This window comes from Pyrgilauda ruficollis, unplaced genomic scaffold (genome assembly GCF_017590135.1).
Source record: "Pyrgilauda ruficollis isolate IOZ18807 unplaced genomic scaffold, ASM1759013v1 scaffold74, whole genome shotgun sequence".
In the NCBI taxonomy this organism is placed as follows: Eukaryota; Metazoa; Chordata; class Aves; order Passeriformes; family Passeridae; genus Pyrgilauda; species Pyrgilauda ruficollis.
The window spans coordinates 2250814-2278402 of NW_024529266.1; the positions used below are offsets into that span (position 1 = coordinate 2250814).

At 34.0% G+C, this 27589-nt stretch overlaps 1 protein-coding gene across 2 annotated transcripts in view; it reads right to left on the bottom strand.

Annotated features, from left to right (window-relative positions):
• Nucleotides 1-7802: 7802 nt before the first annotated feature.
• The window catches only part of TNPO1 (transportin 1), a 53098-nt gene continuing 33311 nt past the window's right edge, over nucleotides 7803-27589 (bottom strand). For both annotated transcript variants that reach the window (XM_041486097.1, XM_041486098.1), the window contains exons 12-24: nucleotides 27356-27508; nucleotides 26230-26455; nucleotides 23654-23825; nucleotides 20866-20952; nucleotides 19969-20076; nucleotides 19635-19793; nucleotides 19454-19541; nucleotides 18422-18520; nucleotides 15510-15585; nucleotides 14617-14716; nucleotides 13167-13241; nucleotides 10181-10323; nucleotides 7803-8676 (exon numbers count right to left, since the gene is read on the bottom strand). In XM_041486097.1, coding sequence (XP_041342031.1) covers nucleotides 10216-10323; nucleotides 13167-13241; nucleotides 14617-14716; nucleotides 15510-15585; nucleotides 18422-18520; nucleotides 19454-19541; nucleotides 19635-19793; nucleotides 19969-20076; nucleotides 20866-20952; nucleotides 23654-23825; nucleotides 26230-26455; nucleotides 27356-27508 — 1451 coding nt within the window. In that variant the 3' untranslated portion in view covers nucleotides 7803-8676; nucleotides 10181-10215. The remainder of the gene's footprint in view (nucleotides 8677-10180; nucleotides 10324-13166; nucleotides 13242-14616; nucleotides 14717-15509; nucleotides 15586-18421; nucleotides 18521-19453; nucleotides 19542-19634; nucleotides 19794-19968; nucleotides 20077-20865; nucleotides 20953-23653; nucleotides 23826-26229; nucleotides 26456-27355; nucleotides 27509-27589) is intronic.

The window sequence follows — 27589 nt, forward strand, 5'->3', positions numbered from 1 at the left end:
AACATTTTTCCATTATTTTTTGTGATTTAGTTCATATGCAAACTCCTTTTTTAATGGTATCCTTCACTATGTTTTTGAGTTTTCAAACTACAGAACCCTTTAGTTTCTATACCTGCAAGCCACAGAAACTTCTCAAGAAGTCAAAATAAATGTAAAGCTAAAAGATAGCTTGAGAAAACTGTAAATTAAATATACACTACCCTGTAAAGACATTACTTAATAATAATTCCAGGGTAAAAGGACAGTAAGTAAGTCTCACTTCCCTTTGTGTAATTTATCACAGAAATAAAATTCTATTTGGTATTTCTATTAAACAAAGAGGGTGCAGAGAGAAATAATGGAAAATTTTAAAATACTGGCAATAAGTTACAGTAACACTGCAGTAGTTATGTATCCAAATTAACCCATATGCTATAGACACAGGAAGACTTTGAGTTCTGTATATTTAATAAAGGAAATTTATGACCACTCACTTTACCAAGGGGCACGAAGAAAAGGAAAAAATAGGTAAAACTGTCAGTATAACAACATTTTATTTCCATTTTTTAATATATTTGGAAGTATGGAAATATGTATTTCCATATATTTCAAAATTATAGATTAAGATTAGAAAAGTAATAATTATACCTGAAGACACCTACATCTACAGAAAAAGATAAATATATATATAAATACCTCCATTTTAATTTTCACAATTCAAATTGAAGTCTGGTAGACAAGGAGTTGATGTCACCAAAAAAATCCCCTGAAAAGCCATGACTCAAAAATAATTCTTTATATGTCTTCATTTATACATTTATGTATTAATACATGTGCAGAATAATTAGATCTGCTTTGCTTAAATTGGATGGATTATAGGGAATGACTTAATTTTAAGTCTATCATTATTCAGATTAACATTTGGATGTCTTTTGAGAGGTTTCAATAGTCCATACTGCTCATTTTATGCAGAAAAAGGGTAAAATGCCTGTGAAAGATCAGTCCTTTATAATGCAGTCTGTTTCACTGTGTATCATTCTGGGATAACAAAAGTTACCAACTAGTCTGTGAGCACTTAACATACATAAATTATTTCCTATACACTGCCTATTGAAATGCCTCTTCACTTGAATACAACTTTAAATGTGGGGTTTTTTAAAAATAAATACCATGATGTACAATTATGTTCAATCTTTTGCACCTTTCCACAAGCTTTGCAACATTCATTTCCTGTTGTACTCAAAACGTACTTCATCCTTTTAACGTTTTTAAATTCAGGTAATTAACCTCAGACTCAAAATTAGAGACCGCAGCTTAAAATCAGGTGTTGAGCTGATAGTAGAAGACTTGAACAAACTACTGACAGCAGTATGCTGTAAGAACATAAGGTGAGTGGGAATGCCTATTTGAAAGTAAGCTAAACTTCTCCAATCCCCTCCTACACAGCCACTGAAGTGTTCAGCCACCACGAACTGGTATTTCTGCTAAGCAGCTTGGTCTCTACACTGCTATTCCATGACCTTCTCTTGTTTCTGGAAATTGAAGTCCTTCATTTAAACAGAGTTTCAGCCAAGTGTGCAAGTAATTAGTTTCTACTATAAATTTCATTGTATTATTTATTTATATCTATGCACTTTATTGCTACATTAGTCAGTTGCTTATATAGTGTAATGACTAAGTTCAATTAAATGATCAATAGATAAGCAATCTGTGCTAGACATATGCCATGGTCTAAGTTGTCTACATGCTACTGACCAACTGTTAAAACTGGAAGCGAACATAAAAATGTTCAACTCCACATGAGTGGACTGAAAGAAATTCTTGTTTCATATTTTAGAGACTTCTAAACTATAGAACTTCCTAAATTTCTATAAGGACAGCTCTTTAAATAGTGTGTATTGCCATGATCCCATGAAAGCTAGATAAAATTAGGCTAAGACTACTGCAAATTTTGGTTCAAGGTCTTGAATAATTTTAATTTATTTCTAGTTTACTCATTGTTTAATTATTCACATTATTGATAGCCCAGGAAATAAGTACAAAGTTTTTCTCCCCTTTCCCATTTGGTCAGACTTGCAAGTACCAACTGTTTAAAGAAACATAGTTAACGTAACATTTCTCAGTAGTAAAGCAGTTACCAGTTATCACCCAACAGGTTATAATTTCAATCCACCAAAACCTCCTTTTTCATACATTGATCTACCTTCAAGCAGCGTGATGTATCTAAACTAAGCTAACATTAAATTATCCAAAGACTATGCTCTTTCAGATAAAACAAAAATCCTTAATTCAGAGATTCTAGTATCTACACATGTGAATTAGAAGAGTGTACTACTGGGTCAGGCAAAACATAAACTGAACAATAAATTTTAATCATTCATCAAAAATTGGAATGCAACATCTATATTTCAACAACTTTATTAACATAGTCAAGCAGTGATTAACATTCACATCTATTATGTCACATCATACAAATGTAAATACAAAATTACTACAGTACAATATATATTCTCTGCATGATCCAAAATATTTGGTGGCCCCAAAAACTCTTTTAAAATTCAGCAGCTTATCAAAAATTAAAACCATATTCTATTTAAAATGAAGTTCTGTTAGCACATAGGCAGACTTAAGAAATATCACTCAATTTAGTACAGTTTGAGAGGTTGCAGGAGGATATGTTTGAAGGAAACATTCCAACATTGTGGCAGATACAGAAACATAGGATTTAAAGCTTTCAAGCAAAACTTATACAACCTAAGTTGTCAGCAGAAAGATCTGGTCACCTTTCATTTAAATCTGTTTTGTGTACTTCACCCAATTAAAAATTTTAGAAGTCTCTAGTATCACTAAGTCAGACAATGTACAACATAACTATCTATCTCTTTCCACAAAAAAAAGATACTACACTGCAGATTTCAACAGTCAAATAAACCTCCTTATACCAATCTTTCTATTCTCATTGCTGTCCTCACAAAAAAGACACAAACCTTGTTAATTTTGTTGCTCACTCGAAATAAGGAAATAGATACCTAAAGTGAAAGTAACGCAACAGAACAAGTTTATAGAAAAATGATACTATACTGTAAGTGCTGAATTCTTTGAGATGTGGATTTGGCTTACTTAAAGCATACTGTAACACCACACAGGGATTCATCCTATAGAGTAATTTCAAACTTCCCTCATTTACGTACATTCAAGCGAGTGAATATCACTATTTTAGCAGAATATACAAGGCAAGTAAAAGAGTACTTGCCTCAGTTCCCCATTTAAAACTGGCTTGCTCCAACTGTTAAGTGCAAAGAGCAAGCATCAGTGGCAGACGAAATGCAGTTTCTACTGGAGAATACATAGAAGACTGATGGGATACAAATCATCCTGGAGAATGCATAGGTGAGCGAAATACATAGTTATTGAACAAGCTTTATTTATTCAAGGTGAGGTTATGTAATGTTATAACAAATATGTGTGCAAACTACATCAGCATCTATCTGAGATTAACTGCAGAATATTTTGCCATTTCACTGTAGAGCTTAACCTTCATCTAAGACAAGAAGTCACACTTTAGACCCTATATAAAAGCTTTGTCATCCTCATGAAAGGGATAGTATGGAAGCAGCTAGTGTTAAGTTACAACTTCTTTCCTTGAAAATATCTAAAACAGAAGATTTCCAATTTAATGTTGCATTTAAAGCATTTTAAAAGAAATATTTCAGCTGTTTGAATATGGATGCATTCTCCTTAAGGGAAGAATGTTTTTGCACCTTATCTGTTAATACATTCAATATGAATAATATAGGTGAAGCAAAAGTCATTATTGTCCCACAGTAGAAGGTTAATTTAGAGTAAGTTTAAGAAAAAAGGAGCTGCCTAAATGAAATACATAAACTGATAAAATTACAACACATTTTTATTAGCATGTGTTCTGAACAAAAAGGGTACAAGAGTATTCACCTGAGATAAAGCTAGTATTTCAATATTTCTAAGTAGCATTGAGTTTTGCTTGAGGAAAGCCACTTGAAGTTTTAAAATATACATTTTGCTATTATACAATATATGCAGTTTAAGTAATTAAGACTGATGCTAACATGAAAGTCCTAAAAAAAAAATCACAGTGTGTATCAATATTATTAGTCACAAAATTTATGCTACTTCATAACTTTAAAAAATTATAATGATTACAAATTTTAACCTATTCTTCTAAAAGTGATCTTCTGAGTACAAGCTTCAAGAAGCAATGAACTAAAACATAAGAATTAGTTTCTTACAATTTAAATATATACATACTCACTGATTAAGAAAATAATCAAGCTTTGGAAAAAAATAATACAAAACTGATTACTTTTGCTTGCACTGGTTAAAATAATGAACTAGTCTAATCTGTTTTCCAAAATGAAATGAGCAGTTTCCTGACTGTTATGAAAAAAATTTAATATTGAACTTCACTTAAGACTAATTTAACAGCAATTTTGAACTGCCAAAAAGATGCATTTATAAGGATTTTAAATACACTTTCTGTTACCAACTTAGGTTGATCAGCAGCTTTTTTTCACTCTCAGAATCCTTCAAAAAGGGAAACTCAAAACAAGAAAAAGGCATATATAAAAACAGTAAACACTGACCTCCTGAGGTTCCTACAACAAAATTATTCAAGTAGAAAATCTACACCATTACATAGCAGCGGCTATTTCTGTAGTTTAGCACACTAACAGCACTTTTTCAGTGTGTAAGGAGCAAATGAAGTAAGCCGTGCTTTTAGCATGCCAAGAGGCAGAAACACTGGAATGTAACAAAGACAAACTCACAATTCTACCAGAACATTCAGTCAACATTCAAGAACTGTCAAGACTACACCACAAGAATTAAGATGCTTTTTATACATATCCCATGATGCAATAATTCAGTTTTAAATATTAATGCTGTTTCAGAACTTCCCTTACCTCACATTACACCCTAAAAGGATTCTGCAAATCTCTGCACTATATTGTGCAATAGGTATATGGTTTATTGGCTTTAAAATATACCATGAGAGAACTTATTGATACAAAACTCTGTTTTGTTTATTCCTGTACTAGTTATTCCTGCCCTTTTTAATTATTTTCCTTGTTGTCATAACAGTTCAATTCATATCTGTACAAGTAAGTATTAAAACAAATATGTACAAAAGTGGCATCCTAAGCTAATCCAAGGTAAGGTGGAGTGGTTTTATTTGGTTAAAGGGGCTTTCTGAAATTTAAGAAATTTAGTTAAACCCAGATTTTTGTTGTTATGCTACTGTATTATTTGGGTAGGTTTTCTATTCTACAGATTTTTTAATGTCATTTCTCTGAAACTCTTCCTTAATGTTTAAACACACTTAAAATTAAAGCAAGTTCGGGTCTAAAATTATATCCCACCTTGCTAAATGTTGGACAGAGATGTTCCCTTTCAAAATTAAAGTTTTTTAATTGAATTTTACTAATATATATCAGTTATTAGTTGAGAAGGTATTTTTGGTTTGCTATCAAAGTAATGTAACTTGAAAGCAAGTTATCACATGCAATTTGATCAAATTGAATGAATACTATGTACTGGCATTATCAACTATATTTCATACAGTACATGTCCAAACTATGCTTCAGGCATAATTCACTAAAATTTGCAAAGCCAAAAAAAAACCTGGGGGGAGGATGGGGACAGGACATAAAACATGCATGTGATCATGCACTGAAAAAAAAAAAAAAAATCTAAACTCTTTAAACAGCATTTTTAAGTTCACACTCACACAGCTCAAACTTCAGTGCAATAGCTAAATCATTCAACAGTCAAAGAACAGAACCATGCAAAGAAGAGCAAGTTCTTAAAAAAGCCCCAACCAAAAAAAAACTCAAACCAAACCAAACCCATACCAAACAAAAATAACAAAAAACCCCCAACATCCCAAACCAAAACAAACAAAAAACCACCCCCCCCAAAAAAAAACCACAACCCCCTCCAAGACCCCCCAAAACACACAAAAATAATCCCCAAAAACCAACCAATCAAGCAAAGAAAGAAAAAATAAAATTAAAAAAAAAAAACAAAACAAAAAACCAAAAAACAAAAAACCAGAAAACACCAACTAACCCAAAAACTGTTATCCAGTATCCATTCTGCAATGCAAAGGTGAGAAACTAAATCTACAAAAAGGCTGTTATGGCTTAATTTTGTTTTGCAGATTAATAATGCAGCACTTGAAAAATGGAAAGGTCTGGCTTTACCTCTGACCAGCAGAGCTAAAAATCTCTCCATTTTCCTTTATCATCATGGGATACTCTTTAGGCAATCTAAATTAATAAAGACTTGCCACTTTCAGATGGACACAAGATCAAGTGTACCAGTTAGGATTTCACATTCACAGTACATAAGAAAATACACATGGAAGGAAAAGTAAAGCGTTAACTTAACAAGGATTTATTCACAGGAATACATGTAAGTAGAGAAAAAAAACACAACAGAAAAGCTAAACAAATGAAATGAAGAGGATCCAAACCAACTTTCACTCTGTAGCTTTAAACTTGCACCCTTGTGCATTTAACTACATCACAAAGGGCCACCAACATGCGCCGATACAGTGTAGATACCCTGCATTACATCCATTAACTTAAACATCTCTTAAGATCATGCTTTGAACAAAAAGAAAGCGTAGAAGATAATACGTTGAGTGGGAATAAACACAAATATAGCAATTGTCATCAACTTCTACAATTGTCTTTACGTGCCAACTAACATTTATGCAGCCTTTAACGGGTCTTACCATGTAATTCATTTTAGAGATTCTGAAAAAATCACTAGTATATAACCATGCAGAAAGCACATCACACTGACAGCACAGAGGCAAATATTTTGCACAGTTATATCAGCTTTCCACATTGTGCAGGTTACACACAATACAATATGAATCTTAATCTTAACAGATCCTAAAAAGGTATTTCAAGGCCTAATTGTTAACTACAGTACTTCATAACTATATTCTTAATAAAAATATGATCCACAGAATCTCAGAAAAAGAATTTTAACTGCAGGGCTATATTGAATTGGTAAACTGCAACATAAGACTGATACCACATAGGTAAATGTATACCAATTTCATTCTATGTGATGCAAGCATGCTACTTTCCCACTAATTTAAATTACCTCTGATCACTAAGAGCCAGAATGCATGCCTGAACCTTAAACTGCATGTTAAGAATAATGACTTACTCTAGAAATTAAAGCTAATTAATTACAGTAACCAAATTATGCTACTTCAATTTTTTTAATGCAAAAATTAAGATGTGAATCTTTCCTTTGATTTGTCCCTCCCCTTACCCCAAAAATGAAAGGAGTGACTCATCTGCAGCTTGCAGGTTACTTCATTTTGTCCAGCTTAACCTCTATTAATTTTTGACAGGGTTTCTATATTGTACACTGCAAGTGGCTGCTCCTAATACTGACAAAAGCTGCATTTTAACTGTACTAATTTAATTTGAGTTATTCATTAACATGCAAATTATCTAGGAGTCCCATTAAGCAGGATGAAATAATGTAGAAAATCCTTACTTTAAAAAAACATTAAAAAAAAGGAAAGCCTTTTACTGTCTGTGACCTCAATTTGTAGGTTCCCTTTATTGTGCGTAAAATAGTTTTTCTCTTTATGTATCCCTATAGTTCAGTAATATGGTTCTTATTTTGGTACAATTCCCCACAATAATCCAGAATGTGCTGTTTTGTTAATAGACTTTTTTTCTTCTTCACATCCAGTGCAGAGTTGTAATAGGAGACTATTTCCACCGACAAAGGCTCCAGATGTTAAAACATTTATGCAAGCATGCTACTTTCCCACTAATTAATATTACTTCTGATCACTATGAGCCAGAACGCATGCCTGAACCTTAAACTGCAAGTTAGGAATAATGCCTTACTCTAGAAATCAAAACTAACAAAGTACAATAATAAAATCATATCCACTACCTTGGTTGTTTTTCTTAGCATAAAAATTAAGATGTCAATCTTTCCTGTGCAGTGTACCTCTCCTTACCCCAAAATGAAAGGAGTGACTTAGTTGGCAGCTTGCAGGTTGCTTCATTTTGTCCAAGTTAACCTTTATTATTTTATGATGGGGTTTCTATACTGTACACTGCAAGTGCCTGTTCCTAATACAGACACAAGCTGCATTTTAACTGTACTAACTTCGTTTGTGTAGTTCTTCATTAACATGCAAATATCTAGGAATCCCACCAAGCAGGATGAAATAATGTAGAAAACCCTTACTTAAAAAAACAGAAAACAAAAAAGAAAGCCTTTTACTGTTTGTGACCCCCATTCTTAGGTTTCCTTTATTGTGCGCAAAATATTTTTCCTCTTTACGTATCCCTATGGTTCAATTATATGGTTTCTTATTTTGGTACAAATCCCCATAATATTCCAGAATGTGCTGTTTTGTGACTAGATTCTTTTTTTTTTCTTCTTCACATCCAGTGCAGAGGTGTAATAGGAGACAGATTTCCACCCACAAAGGCTCCAGATGTTAAAACATTTCCCAACATCGACTTAATACAGTGACGGCAACACCTCCCTCCCGCCCCTCCCAGTAGGGTTGGGATTGTACTGTATTCCCTACTGGTTTACCCTTCCCCCCAGTAAAGGGTAACATTTTCCCTGGGTGCAGAGGCTCCCTCATAGTCTCCCAGACAGAAGGACCTGTAAAGGGAAAAGATAACGGTATAATTACATCTTACCTTGAACCTCTGCCAGATAGGTACATAAACAAAGAGTCTTTTTCAAGCACTAAGTGCCAACCTATAACTTTAAAATGGATTTATGTCTAATGTTCCCTTTTAAGTCTGTTCCAGCCCATTTGTATCAGATAAATTATTATTCATAAAACAACAATATATGCTTTGAAGCTACATTGACAGTTCCACTGTTGTTTTAAACTTAGATTTAAGATAAAAGCACCCTATATATTCTAACCAGTTTTTTCCATTTTTAGCACAAAATTATGAGGTAGTTATGACATTAAGAAAGAATATTAAACATATCTGCAACTGACCTAGCAGCTTCCCTTTCAAGTGGATCAACCAAGATAGCCATAGCTTCTCTCAGTTGAAACTGAGAACAATGGTGGATTTTATCACTTTTGTTTCCTTTTAATCAGGAAGAGAAAACATCCTTATGTCAGAACTAAAATGCTCTCATTGATAAGTATGTAGCTGTTTTATTTTTAATCCATTGTTCTGATCAAACATGTAATGCAAAAATTTTATGACACTGACTTTGAAAAAATCTTAGGCTGAATTTTAAATAGTTGTCCATTCCAACACTAAACAGAACTGCATGACTCACTCTCATAATTTCAGTACAAAAATTCTACTAAAAGTATCAAATTTGTATAAAGACTAAAAGAATAAACTTGATTCATTCTTTTTTTTGGGTAATATAATAATCTCATCACAGTATCACACATGAGAAATTTACTTTATACAGCATACACAGGTAGCATACAAAGCAAGGTGGTATAATAATAGAGGTACTCTGGAATGCACTTTCACTGTTCTTTGTCGAAGCTGAATCATTCTCCACACAGAAGTGTCTAACAGTTCTGAGTTGACACACAAAATGGAACATGGCAATAATAAACACATACCAGACTCCCCCAAACATCAAGCTTTACAGTTACTGTAGTTATTAGCATAGCATTCTTTATTCAGTGGAAATATCTTTTAGTATGTAGTTAGGCCATTAGACTTCTCACAGCTGGTGTGTTAACAAAGCTGCTTTCTTATCCTAGCAGAGTATTCCCACTTAGACCACATCTGCCATCTATTATTTTATAACATATAAGGTAGCCTGTGTCTTTAGTATGATGACTTGAGGATCATATTCATCACTTTGCTTATTAAACTTGAACCAGCACTTCGTCATACCTATACTTTCAACTTTCTTGATAAACTAATGTGTGTATCATAGACTCAGTTTTTCTTTCTTTCTTTCTTTCTTTCTCTCTCTGTAACAATAAAAAAAATCAGACAAATGCTTTTGCTACAGTCACCATCACTTAGGTATATTATCATTCCTTCTTTCTTTCCTTCATATATAAAGTAGTAGCTCAGCAATTCTAGACTGATGAATTAATTATGTTTCATATGATGCAAACCGGGAGAAAGTCCCAGTTCTCTTTGGCAAACAGGACTCATGTGCTTACCTCTAATTATGGGACTGCAGCTACAGTGCATGAGGTTAAACTCCATAGTAAGCTGCAAGGCGCTCTTTTAAGGGAAGAGGAAACTGGTCAGAGAAACGCCTCCAATTCTCATCCCCAACTTGATTTTTAAATCCATGAAGAATCTACAAATGAGAAAGGGGAAATCAAAACAAGCAAAAAATAGAGGCTACATTATTTACTAGCATCATATGCAGTAAACCACGAAGTGCTGAGTTGTACATCTGGCAATTTGAATTCTCCAATATCATACCGAAATGCTACAAAGAAGCAAAGGAACTAGAGCACGGTCTTTCTAATGTGTTTCTTTAAAGGTGACAAAGAATATAGCTACTCAAAGAAACCAGTGTATGTATATGTTTTCATATATTTTTTTAATAGGTAACTTAAAGCCTAGGGTTAAGCCATTTCAGAATGCTTAAATTATAATTTTTTAAATTCATTTTTCGTCCATCCATCCATCCATCCATCCATCCATTATAATTTTTTAAATTCATTTTTCGTCCATCCATCCATCCATCCATCCATCCATCCATCCATCCATCCATCCATCCATCCATCCATCCATCCATCCATCCATCCATTCGTCCATCCATCCATCCATCCATCCATCCATCCATCCATCCATCCATCCATCCATCCATCCACCTTATCAACTGACACAGTTAATATATTTTAAGACTACTGTGTTCACATTTATTTTTTGACAGATGTGAAGTATTTTGTGGGAAGTTGAATTAAATGGCAGTCAGCTTTTGACAGAATGAATACCTGTCAACTTCTAGCACAAATATAAAGTCTTTGAGAACTCTGTTTTCTGCATGGAACCTCTAAGACCACTTCACTAAAAATGAATCTCTTAAAACCTTCTTTGTTTTGAAATAACAGGGATCCACAGTCAATGGCAGTCAAAAGCCAGTAAAAGAGGAAAACAAATAATCTACAGGTTTCCACTTGGACCATCTGATGTAATAAACTACCTGAAAATGAAATTACATTATTAAAAAAAATCTTAGTATGTTATCTCTTAAAACAGCAAGTAAAAGCGAAACATTAGAATGGACAAAAGCAGACAGAATTACTGTTCCTCATAGAAAATTATACCAAGAAAATCTAAAGTTTTGTTTTTCCTTTTTACACTCAGTGTAACTGAATTGTGGAACAGTCTCCTCAAATAAAAGGCAATGTCAAAATTCAAGTTCATGGTACAAGACTGTCAAGTAGAGCTGTTTTTAAACAGATGTAGTGGTAATGTCATTACATGCAACCAGTTAACTTACTGCTTTTCTCTCTCCCACAAGCAGGCTCTTTGCTAAACCCAAAGAGTCACACTAACCAGCTGAACTAACTCCTGAAAATCTAAGAATGCTCAGTGAAAGACAAAAGGTTATGAGTTAGATTTTAACACTGGCAGCTCATCTATCCATGTTCTTGACAGTATCTTCTCTTCCAGTTCTAGTACTAAAGAATAAATACATTTTAAAGAAAACCCCAAAACCTGGACAAATCCAGTTTCTTTCCCTTATTCCTGAAAAGTCATAATTACTGTTAGAAAACATCTACTTGGACTACAGCAATCACAAATTCATGAAGAAGTTGTCTAAAAACCCTGTGTGTTATCACTGAAGAAAGCTTTATGTCCTTTCCTATAAGGCAAAACCTACAAAACTACTTTATAAAATTGCTTGCTTAAAAAAGCAAGGATGTCCTTATGCCAAGTGACCAAGAACCACTGTTTAAGTTTGAATGCATTGATTCCCAAACAGATCACTTGGAAAGAATCTGAAAAAGAGGATTTTAATCTGCTGAAGGACTGGTGCAAAAACATGCAGTGAGACTGCTTTGGGCAATCATCACAGACTCTGTCCAGGACCCCCTTTTAAGTTGTAATTGCTGTTTCATTCTGCTGATGTTAGAATACTCATAGCTGCACCTTTTCTAGATCTAATGCTCCTTGGAAGGAGGCTGGTTATTGGAAAGACTACCTAGGACAGCAAGATTTCTGCCTTTGCTCTTAAAAATGGGGTAGAAAAGTTCTAGCTTCTGATTTGATGCTCACACGTGTCACTAATTGAAGAAAAAGTGCCAATACCAACCCATGATCCTAATAAGTACTTAAGAATATTTTTGCTTTAAGAATATCATGAACCTTACTTTTGACATAGAACTTCCTAAAAATGGGGATTTCACTTTAGAACTTGTGAGGTAAACCACTTCTTGCTCTCTCTCTCCCTCTCTTGCCTTTTTTTTTTTTTTTTTAATTTAAGACACTAGGGTCAAAATACAGTGCATCACATTCTGGGCAGGGCTTTTTTGTTTTTTACTTACTTAAAACAAGGCAAACAGTCCTTTAGTTTAAATTCTACTGACGCTTTGCCTAAGGATGTATTCTTGGGTATAACTGCATGTTAGTTTCTTGAAACTTACTCAACTAAGAAGGATTCTGAGAAGGATTAATCAATCTCTTATTTTCAGCAGGAGTTATGAGAAACAGATACGATACCACTGGCATATTTTTAATTTGAAACTTATGCATGTCTCCAAAATAAAGTAGCCATCTTTGTGACAAAAAACAGTCTTGAACCATACAAATCTAAAAAAAAAAAAAAAAAAAAAAAAAAAAAAAAAAAAAAAAAAAAAGTCTTACATGTAGTATAACTTCTCCTGTTCTTCCAAATGCAGGAAAACATAGTAGGCTGGAGATTATGAAAAGTTGTTTGAGGATCATTATCCCTTCAGAAAACACCTCAAGTGAACTTTGCAACTATTTAAAAATTTTGGAATAATCCAAATGCATATAAGATGATAGAGGCTAAAAAAAGAAGTCAGGATTTTCATGTTGCTTTGTCTCCATGACCACAAACACAGTAAGTGCTAGAAAACACCTTCACTAGCAAGTGAAACAGAAAGAAACCAGAGGATGTAAAACAACCACCACTAGTTTATACTATTATCTTAGAAACCTTACCTTACAGAACATGTCTCGAAGATCATCTTTTGGGCTAATCCATGATGCAACAGCATCACAAAAAAAAATAAAGTCCTACAAAATTAAACAATCATATAGGTTAGAAATCTCAATTTATACATCTGAAAACAATGCTTGATATTCATTCTGTGAAGTGGATGGTCTTTGATCCTAATTTACAACTGCTTTGGCTTTTATGCATTTATTTTCCACTTAATTCAGACAACGGTAAATTATTGTATGCCTAAGTGTTCAGCTACAGAAGTTGCTGAGTATCTTAAATTAAACCACAGTGAAAACAACAGCTCTCCCCTCTGGACCACACTAGTATAACTTTAATTCGTTCAGTACACCTACAAATTCAATGTCTGCTTCCTTTACTCACAAGCAATAAATGTATCTCTCACACATTTCCAGTTAGGGAAAAAAATTTGTTTTATTTCTTAAAGTAATTTTTTTCTGGAACACAGAGAACATTTATCATACAGGTTCAAAACTAAAGCCACCTCCATCCCTATACTCCATTCATCTGCTGTCATTACCTCCTCCTACACTAACAGAACACCAGTCTTTAAAAATAATGTTGCTAATGCAAGAAAGAGGAACTGAGGATGATTAGAGAGAAAAGATGAGTTAATGAAATGGGTCCTTATTTAACCCCTCTCTGTAAGCTACATGAATGAACAGGTAGTAGAAGAGTGAAATGTAAAGTACAGAATAAGGCCTAAATGAAATGAACTGAACATTTCAAAACAAGGCAAACACTCAATTCTTGTGTTTCAGGAAGAATTCCAGGCAGAGAAAAGGGAAAGATCAGTTTTGTTTTCCTCTTATAAAATATTATATTGATACAGCTTTACTTTGGAGGTGTGGAGACTAAAGATCAAGTCATATTCTATTCTACAATTGTACCATTTATTTTAAAGAAATGCATGTTCATTGTCACATTGACTCCTTGAAAAACTGATCTGAATTTGAAACAGAATCTTCCCTACCCAAGTGTTAATAACAAAGGGGTCGGTCGTTACTGTTTTCTTCTGTTTCTTGTTTTAAAAACCTAGGTTACATGTGGAAAATGGGTATAAGAATGTCAACTTTTACCTTATATTTGCATACAGATCCTGACCACAACCTGACAGAAGTATCAAAATACAGTTATTTTAATCAAAGTTCAATATTTACATATTAATTGCCAGTAAAAGACAAAAAACTCATTTTAAAAGTACTTCTCCCCTTTCCTTTTAAGACGACAATTTCTGAAGGATCATGACACACATCACTCACAATATAAACATTTTGGGCTTCTTGACTTCAAAATAAAGCTACATCAGGTACTGCAGGGAATCTCTTCAAGGTAAACTTTTTCATACTCCACATACAGTTTTCACTAAATTTCACATAAATTTATGTGAAATTTAAATGAAAATTAGCATCTATTAATGTGTCTTACTTGGACTACTCCACTGGGGTTGACCGTAATCATGGTACATATCCCACGGAACGCTGAATCCTTTTCCTCATTGTCTCTTATATTTCGTAGAGAGGTGCACCTAACAAATTGGAAAGCAAAACTTAGATAACTCTATTACTTTTCTTTAATCAAGTCAAAACTAGATGACAGTATCTGATGGAATAAGTCACACTGATAAGATAATCTGAAACACAGCTCTGAACACTTAGAAAAACACTTGTTGCACACAGTTTTTACTAGCATAAAATCATCAGGCATCACCTCCAGAATCTGGCTTTTTGTTATACTGCAGTCAGAAAGTGTGACCTCTATTCCATTAAATACAAAGGAAACATGTATCTAAAATACTTATAGAAACTACCATTATTAGAAGCAGAACATAAAATACTGTCACAGTATGAATTATGTCAGATACCACTTACAGAACAGTTATTGAACTTTTACAGCAGCAAGCAAGCTATTTTATACGTAACAAATCTATAAACATATATTCCTTACAGCATTTCAAGCCTCAGACTGAATTTTAGGTAATGCACAGTTTAAATTTTACAATATTTGCATGCATTGTATTATCATTCTGGTGGATTTTAAAATGCTCTTTCATTGTCAAGCTTTAACACAGCAAGCATGTGACAATCTTATCCCATGCATAAATTAGTCGTTAGCCACAACATAAAGAATACATGACGGTGCTACTAAAAACTCACAAACCTGATAGGACAAGATTAGTCACATGGTTGGCAATGATTAAGGATTGAGATTTTGTAACCAACTGAAAATATATCTAAAAGTGAGATAGAGAGAAGAAAGAAAGAAAGAAAGAAAGAGAGTGAAGAAAAATGAATTAAAAAAAAAGATTGAATAATACACACCAGGGTCTTATAAACTGCTGTAGCATGGGGGCCACCTCTTGAGGACAAACGTAACCAAGACGACCAATTGTTATTGCTAAGGTAACGCAATCACGGTTATACACCACCAAACGCCAACCAAGACATGAGCAAATGAGGGGGGAGGAGAAAAAATAAAGAAAAAACAACAAATAACTCAGAAACAGAAACCAACAGAATCTGTGTATGATAATAAACATAAGATTTCACCAGTGCTGTTTATTACCACCCCCTAAATAAGAGGCAGCAACATATATGGTATACTCTCCAAGGTAAAAGAAAAAATCAAAGAAGTATGAGAGAACACCAAAAACACAATTTTAAAATTCAAAGGTTTTCTGATGTAAGCAGTCATTCTGTCCCTGTTTAGAGTAATCATTTACAGTAAATTTACCTCTACACAAAGTTTTCATTGAAATGCGCTATAATGGATATTTTTTAATAAAGGAAATTATTAATTTTCAGTATTACTATCAAGTATTCTAAACATCTTATTTTATCCAATATTTAGAATTCAAGGTTTCTATAGACCTAATCTATCAGTAAAAATACATTTCCAAATACTTTTACATAAAATATATTGTGGTCTGCCTGAAAATCCTAAATAGATAGAACACTTCTCAAATGTTTATGTCTTCTTCATAATCTCACAAAGAATTTAATTAAAAATGGTTGCTAACTCAAAGCAATTGACTGCAGAACATTAACTCTTTAATCCTAATATTTCTCCTGCTCACAAAAGTTTTCCTCATAAGATGTACAAGAATCTGACTTCTGATACCAAAGCATGAGGACACATGAAAAGCAAAATTGCTTCATCGCATGATCAGTTAGTTTGGCTCTTTGTTCCGAGGGACAGACCAAAGAAAGTATCATTATGCAAATGTGTTTTAATGGTGTTTGCTCAACTCACGAAAGATTAATCTTTAGAAAAAGGAGAGGGTGGGGAATAATGTATCAGAATTACTTGAAGCAAAATACATGAATAGTACTAAAATCCAGCAGATTTGTATGAAGCAGAAAAAGGAAACCTATGTTCAAGGGACATACTATGCAACACTCTAATTAACAGGCATTTGTGAACAGTTTCATGAAACATGCAATAAAGCAGATGATGCTTTCTCAAATAAAAGTTTGGTGTAGGATATACCAGCAGTCTGAAACATGTCAATTTCATGTGATGCAGCTCACTGTTAATGTACTGGTATTAGTCAATTTCCATACACAGTGTCTAAAATTTTTTGGTATCTTACAAAACTTCACTGAAGTTCAAATGAAAATACAATTTTAAGTTTAATCTGTAAATTCTTACAGCTACAGCCTGAACAAGGAACAGAAATCTCTGTCAAAGTGTGTTTTCACAATTGTTTTCATAATTAATTATACAGCAAGCTACAGCAAAACTAGTAATATTCTTGCACATACTAGTGGAACACAACAAAATATCCCACAACAAACTTATAATAAGTACACCACACTCAACATTTATTTGCAGTTATCCATCCACATTTAAAATAACTATTAAGAGAATTGAAAAAAAAAAAATCAAGTGTTCAGATGCTTCCAAAAATTCTCTTAATAATGGAAGCATACATACATTCAACTATTGCATCTCAGTTACAGGTATTACACATCCATCAGTGCAGAGGAGGGGATCAGGGCAGGGGTGAGAAAAACTTACATGGTTATACTATTACAGTATTATACTGTTACACTATTCCATGGTATATTTCACATCTAGGTATGTGATTCAAAATTTCCTTTTCAAGAAGTAGTCCCTATAATATGCCATAAAACTAGGTAAATTTTCCTTTAACTTCACCTTCCATACTAAACAAGATAGAAAGGCAGAGAAAGTGCAGTTTTTAAGTTTAGAGAATACAGAAAGAAAAAAATGCTTTGAAAAATCTCTCTCAAATTATCTCTTACTTTGCTCAAAAAGTACAACCGTACCATTGTACTTGCATCATATACAATCATGTCAGATATAGCAATTAAACTGTCATTTTCTTACAAGACAGTTTTCAAACAGAAGGAAAAGAAATCCTCAATTAATAAAATAGTAAACAATAAACCCATCACTTTATCTATGATTTTTTTCTCAAGTATGGAAGGTGCTTTTCATACCAGAACAAGCCCTCTATAAATGCAGAAGAAACAAGCCTCAGAAATTCCAATTCAGTAAGGCATTTGGGTATTACTCCCAATTTGGAATGCAAAGTCAGAACATAAAATATGCATGCCATTATTAGAATTCTTTTTAGGAATTTGTTATTAAGTGACCAGGTAACAGAAATTACACATAATTTCAGTTATGTTGTGGTAAAACTGCCATCACGGATCTAGATTTTTGTGTATGATATTGTAAGTTTATCCTAAAACAAAGAGCACTTTTTTGTAAATTGAAAGAGTTGATTGTTTTATATAGGCCAATTACATTTTTTCCAACACTAGACATATATATACAGTACACGTGTAAGGACATGCATACATCAAAATCAGTGAGAAATTAAATATTAAGTGTTACTGCATACATTTGCCGTGTATCATACATAAATAAGACTAGAAGAATTATTAAATAGATGAGAAATAGATATAATAAATGTTATAATAGGAGAAACCAATTAGAATCTAGATATATAATTTGCTACAAGACTGAGACTTGTAAGAGCTTGTGCAAAACAGAGTTGCTTTGCTTATAAAAGCCAAGTACATAACAAAACCAGTTCTGGTGCGATCTATTTAGATCTGGTACATTGAACTTACTGTCAAAGACAAGGATGTAAAACTGAATTTAAATTTTTAACATGAAAGCATCACTAGAAATAAAAAACAATCCACAACCCAAACAAACCGTTCTAAATATGCAAATATTCCAAGAAAAAAAATCTTACCCATTTGGATGGAGATTTCTCCAATAGCCCAGGTGGCATTGTTACACACAGAAATGAATTCAGGGTTTAAGTTTGTTCCCAAAATGGGCATGAAATCAGCTAGAAAGAACAACATTTTAAAAACTCATCACACAATACAACCATCTTGTCCTATTACTTTAGGATTGTGAGGGGGGAAAAAAAGGGATGTTTAAGAAAAAGATCGTAAGCCTATTTAAATACTTGGAAAGTGTTACATTCAGATTCACAAGAGCTATATTCCAGCTATTTATCAGATTAACCTGGAATTTAGAACCTAAGCAGGTAAATGCAAATATTTTCAAATTCTGCTTTTAGAATTTTCCTAAAAGGGTTTATCCTTATGTAACTTTTATGTACAAATATTCTCCTTCCCTTTCTCAGATGAGAGGAGAGATAGGAAGAGAAAAAAACCACAGCTACAAGCACTAGTTTTATCATATGGCTGAACATCCCCCAAATCACTTGGATAACCATGTATTCAGCTACCCCTGAAAAAACAACAAAGACTAGAAGGCAATTACATCTTTGATTAAATTTTAAGAAAAAAAAGGCCATCATAACACCTGCCAAATAATTTCAAATTCCAAGCCTATTCAAACATTCATTTGGCAAGTGTATCTCAACAATATCTGTGGGAAGAAAGACCAAACATTGTGGAAGTGTATCACTGATGCTACTTTCCACAGAAATAAAAAACAAAGCAGAAAAACTAAGTAAAATCTTAATCGCTACCCCATTTTTGGATTTATATATTAGACATATTTTTACTTAACAATAAATTCAAGTAGAACAAAAAGAGCTATAAAAATAAAGAAGAAAAATGAACTTTCGCACTGTCCACAAAAATAAGAACATATTTTCTTAACATACAATTAAAGGGACAAAAGACTACAGACTTTTGCAGAAAATTACCATATATCACACCATAAAAAGGCAACCCACAGAACAGAGAGTGTAACAATGGCTAATACAACCTCTTAGACATTTTGGAAACATGTAAAAGAAACATACCGATGCAAGGTTTAACATGCTGAAAACATGCCTTTGTCAGGTCACCTAACAACGCAAAAGAACTCTGCCGTACCTCAGGCATTTTGTCCTAAAGAGAGGAAGAAAAAAATTACAATTCTAGACGAGTTTCTGATTCTCTAAATAAAGGAAATGTGTAGATTAAATAGCTTACTCATCTCACCTGCATGCATTGATACATTAGTGTCAGGATATTGCTGCGAGCCACTAGCTGTTCAATGTTGCCTCCAAGTCCTTCAGCTAAACCACTGAGTAAATCAAGAGCCACAATCATGAAATCTTTATCTGGAGCCTCATATTGATCTGGCTGAGCATTATGCAACTGCAACAAATAAGTACACATTTTCAAAATTATAGCAGATTCTCTCAGAAGCACGATAAAAAAGCTGCAGAACTGCACCTTCATGCAGATACTCAATTTCCCTGCACACCTCTAGTTTTCCATAGTTAACACTTTGGTTTATCAAAGTAACACTGGAATAGTTATAGCAAAATACCATGGCTTGTGCAAGTGTCTTCTGCACCAGATTTACACAGCGCTGGTACACAGGTTCACAGTATGGAAGAAAGCCAGATTGCAAGGCAGTAGCAACTGACGACAGGCACTGGAATTAAAAAAAAACAAAGGAGAGAGAGAAAGCAGTCACTACTTTTCTTCACATGCCTGAAGAGTCTTTTTACTTGGGAGAGGGAATTTGGAACTTAGGATATCAAGTACACCAACAGGTAACTGATTAAGTAAACACAACCTAGAAAGGCGGTACTGATTTAGCTGAGCCAAGGCAACTATCAGCAAGTTGTTACTCACTCCTGCGTACGCCAGTTGAGAAAATTTGTCAGCAGCAGCATCTTCTTAAGAGTTAGCCAAGGAAACGCATACAGAACCAGTTATGAGAGTTCAGACAGCACTTACACTAAGCTGCAGTATCTTGACCATAAACAAGACCTAATATAACCTAAGAGTTACAAAACTAATTTTTCTAGAGGCGTTTTCCTCTAGAGGTGCTTCACACTCAGCAAGTTGAGAGCATTAGACTACATGGCCTGGTTCATACCTTCAGCTTGTCTGACAATAGTTTTAATGGAGGGATGAAGGGAGAGCAAGGAGAGAGAAGACAAGAATAAAAGGAGGATAGAACCCTTTTTTGTAAAAGAATCCTATCAAAGAAACCACTCCAAAATGGCAGGAAAAAAATCTAAATTATTTCTGCTAAACCTAAGGACATTTATTCAGTCATAAAATTTTCCCACCACAGTCAGGATATATTTTCCCTAATGGAAAATAGCAAAAAATATCAGCTTTTATAGTCATATTTCCTAGGAGGAACACTTTTAGTAAAAAGAAATAGTTTCTAAAAAAACTTGATAAAAAATATTCACATTTTAATATTTACCTCTAATAAAGGGAAGAGATCTTTATCTTCATCCTTCAGCATGTTCCACTTCTGGATTAATGGAGGCATTAGCATCTGAATATATTCCTGTTTAGGATGAAAATGCTGCTAAAACACTTTACTGCATATCACTCTATTTCAAAGCTAAAAATTAACTGAGATATATTCTACTTTTTCATATAAAGGAACAAACAGGCGTACTATAATTCAATCATTGTTGCAATTCATAGAAATATTTTAATACTAGATTTTACAATTTGCATTTGATATTTTTTCCTAAAGCACAGAAGTACCTTTACAAAGGGAATCTCTTCCTCCAGGTTTGATTTTAGCATAGCTGCCCAGGTTATCTATCTGACTGCCATAAGGTGTCAGAAAACATTTTTATATTTACATTGTGGCTCTACATCTGCCACCTACTTTTCTTAACCATCTTCTACTGCCCTGATGCTACAACCCTATATCCATGACCCCAAGTTCTGAAACTTCTTCCTCAAACTAACCATCCACAAACAAAGTAACTTCCTATCCCTCCAGAAGGAGGCACTTTGCCCTTCTTTATAAAGCTGGATTCCTTGCCACTGCACAGCCACAGTCACAAGGACACTAAGCAAGGCATCTCTAAAGCGCTGTTGCTTACAGAAGATATCCAAAGAGCCAAGTGATTTTGCTATGTCCAAAGGTACAAAATTCTAACTGACTAAATAAAGTCCCACCCTCATCAGGAGCTGCCACTCAGCTTCCTCCTGGTACTGTAAAAATATCAAGGTGGCCAGGCTCAGAGAGAGACTGAAAAACAGGTCCTTGGATGGTGTGGGGTCCAGATGGCAAGTAAAATGGAAACAACTAAAAGTGTTTTTTTTCTAGGGCGTATATGTAATTTGATGCGCTATAGAGAAGTAAAACAAGTCTCAATAACCATCATAAGATGCAAACATGACATGCACATCTTCTACTAATTAATACATGTACTCTAAAAAAAACCTCACCACATCTGCCTGTTATCTGTACTTTGTCCAAATGCGGTACCTATAGTGATATCTCCTCTGACCTAAAAAAACTTGAAGCATGAAGAAAACCATGACGAACAGCACATTTCACAACAAACCACACACTTTTTGCTTGTTTACTCAAAATGGCAAATATTTGTGTAGTGGGAGAATTATGTGCAGTCTATGTATTTTACCTGTGTAAGCATGCAGCACTAATAAAAGGTACACGGAAACATCAGCATTTCTAGTTAAAATATGTAAAGCACACTACAAAAAACACTGAACAAATTTTTCAAATACAGGAAGTCCTTCTACAGAACATAAGGTATACTCACTCATTAGCATCTGAATATATTCCTGTTTAAGATGAAAATGCATCAGCTACTGAAGCACTCAATTGCATACTAGTTTATTTCAAAGCTAGAAAATGAATATATTCTACTTTTTCAGGAGAAAAAAAAAATATATATATACACTGTAATTTAACCATTGTTGAAATATATAGAAGTAGTTGAATATTAGAACTTAAATTTTATGTCATAAGATTTTTTGCTGAGGCACATAAGTACCTTTGCAAAACAAATCTTTTCCTCCAGGTTTGGCTTCAGTCTAGCAACTTTTAGTAGCTGCCTGGGTTGTTACATATCTATAGGATTGACTCAGGGGCTACAGAAAATGTTTTCACCAGCAATACAATCTGGTTGTACATCTGCCACCTGCTTTTCTCAATCATCTTCCATTGCCCTGATGCTACAACTCTATCCCCAGAAGTTCCTGAAACCTGTTCCTCATTCAATTATTCATCCATGAAGAAAGTAATTTTCTATCCCTCCAGAAATGCGCACTTACCAATTCTGTATAAAATGTTGCATCTTCTCGGCCACTGCTGTCACAGTCACAAGGACATTAAGCAAGGCATCCCTGTAGTACTGTTGCTCCCAGAAAGTATCCAAAGAGACAACAGATGCTGCCAGCTAATGCTATGTCCAAAGATACAATATTTTAAGCGACTGAAGAAAGTCCCACCATTACCAGGAGCTCCCATTTAGCTTCCTCCTGGTGCTGTCAAAAGTCAAGCTGGCCAGGGCCAGAGAGAGATTGGAAAATATGTCCTTTGATAGTGTGGAGTCTTGAATGGCAAATAAAATGCCATGGCAACAACCCGAATTGTTTTATTCTAGTTTGTCTATGTCATGTGAAGCACTATAGAGAAATAAACCAAATTTCAACAGCATGCATGTGACATATATGTATATCCTATTAATGAACATGTATACTACAAAAACCCCACTACACTTGCCTGTGCTCTCTGTGATTTACTCAAAGGATTCTGTGTTTTTAGATATAAAATGCACATCTATCCCACTCTTGGATAAAGCAATCCCTAATGATGATGTGCTTTGATGCATTGGAAAGACAGAGCAGCTTAGCTATACCGAAAGTGGTTACAAACAACAAAAAAGTCATTAGAAATTAGCACACACATTCTACCAATTTCTTTAAAATCCCATTTCATATCTATATATATCTCCTTTGAGCTGAAAAATTCTGAGAGTAAGAAAAAAAAGTCACAATAATGAGAAGTACATTTTGCAAGCCACCAAACACACAATTATTTATTCAAAATGGGGAATATTTGTGTAGTGTGAAAATTACATACAGTCTATGTATATTACATGCAAATATTATTGAATCCAGAATTTTTGTTTAAAAACATATAAAGCACACTACAAAAGCCACTCAACCAGTTTTTCAATATATGATGAGCGTTTCTACAGAACATAAGGTATACTCACAGGTTTATTTAGATGATGTCCTACAGAATCTGCTAGAGTTCCTATGGCATCATAAAGAATGAGCAGGTTTTTATGCTGGTATTTACTAAATGCGAAGACCAAAGTGTCAAGTATATATGCAAGATAAGGAACAAGCTCTGTACAAGCCTCCTCTTCTAGAGTAGCAAAGGCACTGAAGGACAATAAAACAGGTTAGTACCTTGGAAATAATGAAGCAAGACAACCCCAAAATACCCTACTTAACCTATTTATGTTTAAACATAAAGATGTATTTAAGTCCTCAAATCAATATACTTCCAAAAAGGCAATACTTAAATAACTTAGAACTTTTTTAACTGAACACAAAATCACCCATAAGGATCCAGCTCTTACATTGTGAAGAACAAAATTTTAAAGTATTGCCATAGGGAGTCCCCCACTTAAAAGAAAAGCATTAGCTGAAAAGTTACAATATACTAACTAGAACAGAAGGAACCACAACAAAAGCTGATTACTTAAGTTAAAAATGGACTACTATCTTTAATGTACACAGTAGCTGCACGTAGACATTTTGATGCTGCTGTGCCAGTACAATGCAGACATCACTTTGTACTGTCAGTTGTTCATGACACAGAAAAAGATATAGAAAGATATGGAAAGCTAAAAGCAATACATAGGATGAACAGTTTTAGCTGCTCTTGGTCAAAGCACACATCATGACATCATGGAAACTTTTCAGCTTGTCTATCCAGTGTTTCAATAGCAGCGTTAAGGAAACCCATCCAAAATGAAACAAAAATCAAAAAAATCCCCCCACACCAGAGACACTGCTTCAGACAAACATTAAGCAAAGGAAAAAATTATTGAGCTGGCCTAGCTTTCTCAACAAGATTATTATTAGCTTGTCTTTGCACTAAAATGCATGCACCACTGCATGAGGTGATCACTTCACTGTATGCTACCAAATACAGAAATGCGGGTTTTTTTAACACAAGAGAACTGTGAACTCTAAGTAGCTAGCTTTCTTACTTTATTTATTGAATTATTTATTTTTTATTTTATTATGAAGTATTCTTTCAGAAAGGCATACAACTTGAGCAGGAAAATGTATTTCAGTAAAATATCATTCTGTGTGTTGCCAAGTAAAGAAGCAGTTCCTTGAAAGTACAGAAGTGAATGTTAGACCTCTGCTTCTATACAGAATTTAGGAACAAAAACATACACCATCTTGTGACCATCTTAAATTTGGTAGACATAAACAATGCATGCAACTACTCAGTGTTGGGATGAAGCTCTTTGTTGTTGTCCAAGAATGTTCATTGTATTTCCTTACAATTAAAAAAGCTAGTGAATATGTTTTGACTTGCAACAACTCTACATTTTCCTTATGGTAAAGTTTCCCAGTTTATTTATAATTGCAACAGTAATTTTAGCGAATCTCTGCTCCAAAGAAAGTATCTCTAAACATGCTTCAAGTCTGACAATGGACTTTAATAATAATTTAAAAATCAGGTGTACTGTAATTTTTAATATTTCCATTCTAGATTTCCTGATTTTCATGGCACATTGCCCATCTGTCATAAGCACCAGCTGAGGTTATTTAACTACACCACATTTAACTACACATGGTTGCGTCAACTAAATGCAGATTTTCAGCCATTTTTTGGACAAGGAAAGCTTGAAGAGCAGTGTAAGATTTTCCTTTGGGGATTTTTTTTGGTTACTTGCTTGTTTTGTTTGGCTTTTGCATTTGGTTTTTTCTTTTAATAGAATAAATAGACAAGACATTAAAGCTACCCAAACTTGCTAGCCAAATTTTTGCAGACGTTTGGAGACAAAGAGGAAACAATAGGCACTACTGACATTTGGGGGTGACTATTATTATTATTATTATTATTGATACTATTATTATGTTTCAGGTGATCAGAGACAGAGGTAACAATGTTTCTTGAAGAAACATTGACAGCTTGCTGTGTACACTCCAGTCTGACAAAAACTGACGTAAATTTTTTTGATGCACAAGAGGGTGCACATATTCCCATTCCATTAATGCTGTGTCCGTTAATTAAGCTTTTTTTTTTTTTTTTTTTTTTTTTTTAAAGAAGTAGACATGGGGGAGAAGGAATCTTACATCCCAACATTTTGTTTCAAGAGAAAGATAATATCCCTTGAAATAATCATAACCAAAATGTTTTGGTAACGCTAAGTACAAACACTTTCAGTAATGCAATGATAGGACAGCTTTCCACTGTATTCAGTTCTGACCATATTCACAGACATTTTTAAAAAAGGCCAAATTTCTGGTCAATGAAACAGCATATATTGAAAGTAAGTGTTGCAAGCAGCTAATTTACTACAATAAATTACTTAAGCTGGTGTTTTACTCTGAAAACAAACTGCACAAGAGAAATAGATGTTGACTTTTTTCATGTTATCATATTTTGGGAGAAAGTTGCATCTACTCTAATTTAAGAGGAAGAATATGTTAAGAGCTAGAAACAGAGTCATGCATTGACTGGTAAAGGCATGAAAATAGCTTCCCATGGGAAACAAAAGCAGTGTAATGGACAGTGATGTTTGCTTAAGCTTTGGCTTACCTGCAGGCAGCTTCTTGTACTCTCTTGTTGCTATCCAAGATACGCTTTAGCAACTCAGTCATTAATGGCTTCAAGTATGTGTCTGGGGGTTGACTAACTACCCAGTGTGCATAGCGACTAAGAGTCCAGCATGTAATGGAGCGCACAAGAGCCTTTTTGTCAGAGAGGCACTGAATAAGGTGAGGGATTAGCTCTGGAAGATATGGAATCATACCCTGCATGCAGCCTGGAAAGAAAAATAAAGCTATTGCAGTACCAGAATTAATGAAAAATTCCACTATTTTCTGTTTCCTATGAGAGACATACTTTCATTCTCTATCATGTGGGAACACAACATTCAGTTAAAAATACAAATATTTTAACAAGGCAAGTCCAACAAATTTATATAAAGTTCTAAAAAAAACCTATTGCATAAATAATAATAATTACCATTATTGACCAAGAATAAAAGATTCACCCTTCAAGTCAGCAAGGGCAAGAAGACACTGAGATTTACCAGAAAAACTAACTTCCACCTTGCTGGACTTCAAATCAAAACCAACTAAAACTTTTCTATTAACAGTAAAAAAAAGTATGTTCATTAGACAGTGAGGGGAAAAAAAGATAATCTAGGCATGAACCCAAATCTACTTCTTCAGCTTGCAGAAGCGACAGAGAAGCTGGAACTTCAGGCAAAAAGACAAGCAAGACCGTGAATAAGTAAATAAGAATGGAAGTTTCTTCTATTTTAAATAGAGGACCATCTAAAAAAGGCATCTTGGTGTACTGAAGTCACAGGAGTGGTTTTCTCCATTTCTGAAAAACTTAAAATCTAAGGCTAAAATTTATTGAATATTTACCTTCTATGAAATCAAGCTAGTATTTTGAGAGACATCAACACCCCCATACTGCAAAGTTTAGAAAAGGAGAAATAAAAGAAATTATGTAATCTGTTTAGCCTCCAAAACATGCATATATTTTAAAATTAAAAATAAAATAACTGCAGTCACCTATCAGTAGATGAAGAGATTAATCACTAAAACCAAACCAGCTAAGGACATATATGCTTGCTTGCACTAGTAAGTTCACCCAAGCTACTTTAGAACCAATTTAAATATCCACAACCTAATGTGAACTGTTGCCTTACCTTCAGCAATTGCACCAAGAACAAGGATACCAGATTCTTTAACTACCCACTCGGGGTGGAAGAGCAATTCCTTTAACAGTGGCAAGATGTGTGGTAGAAGTTCATCACGAAATACATTAGCTAGGACATCTAGAGCAGCAGCAGAACATTTCCCTGAAGGGAATCAACAGTGTTAGACTCAGACAACTCTACAGAGAATAAATATAGGAGAAAGGGTGCCTTATTTTTCTGGTC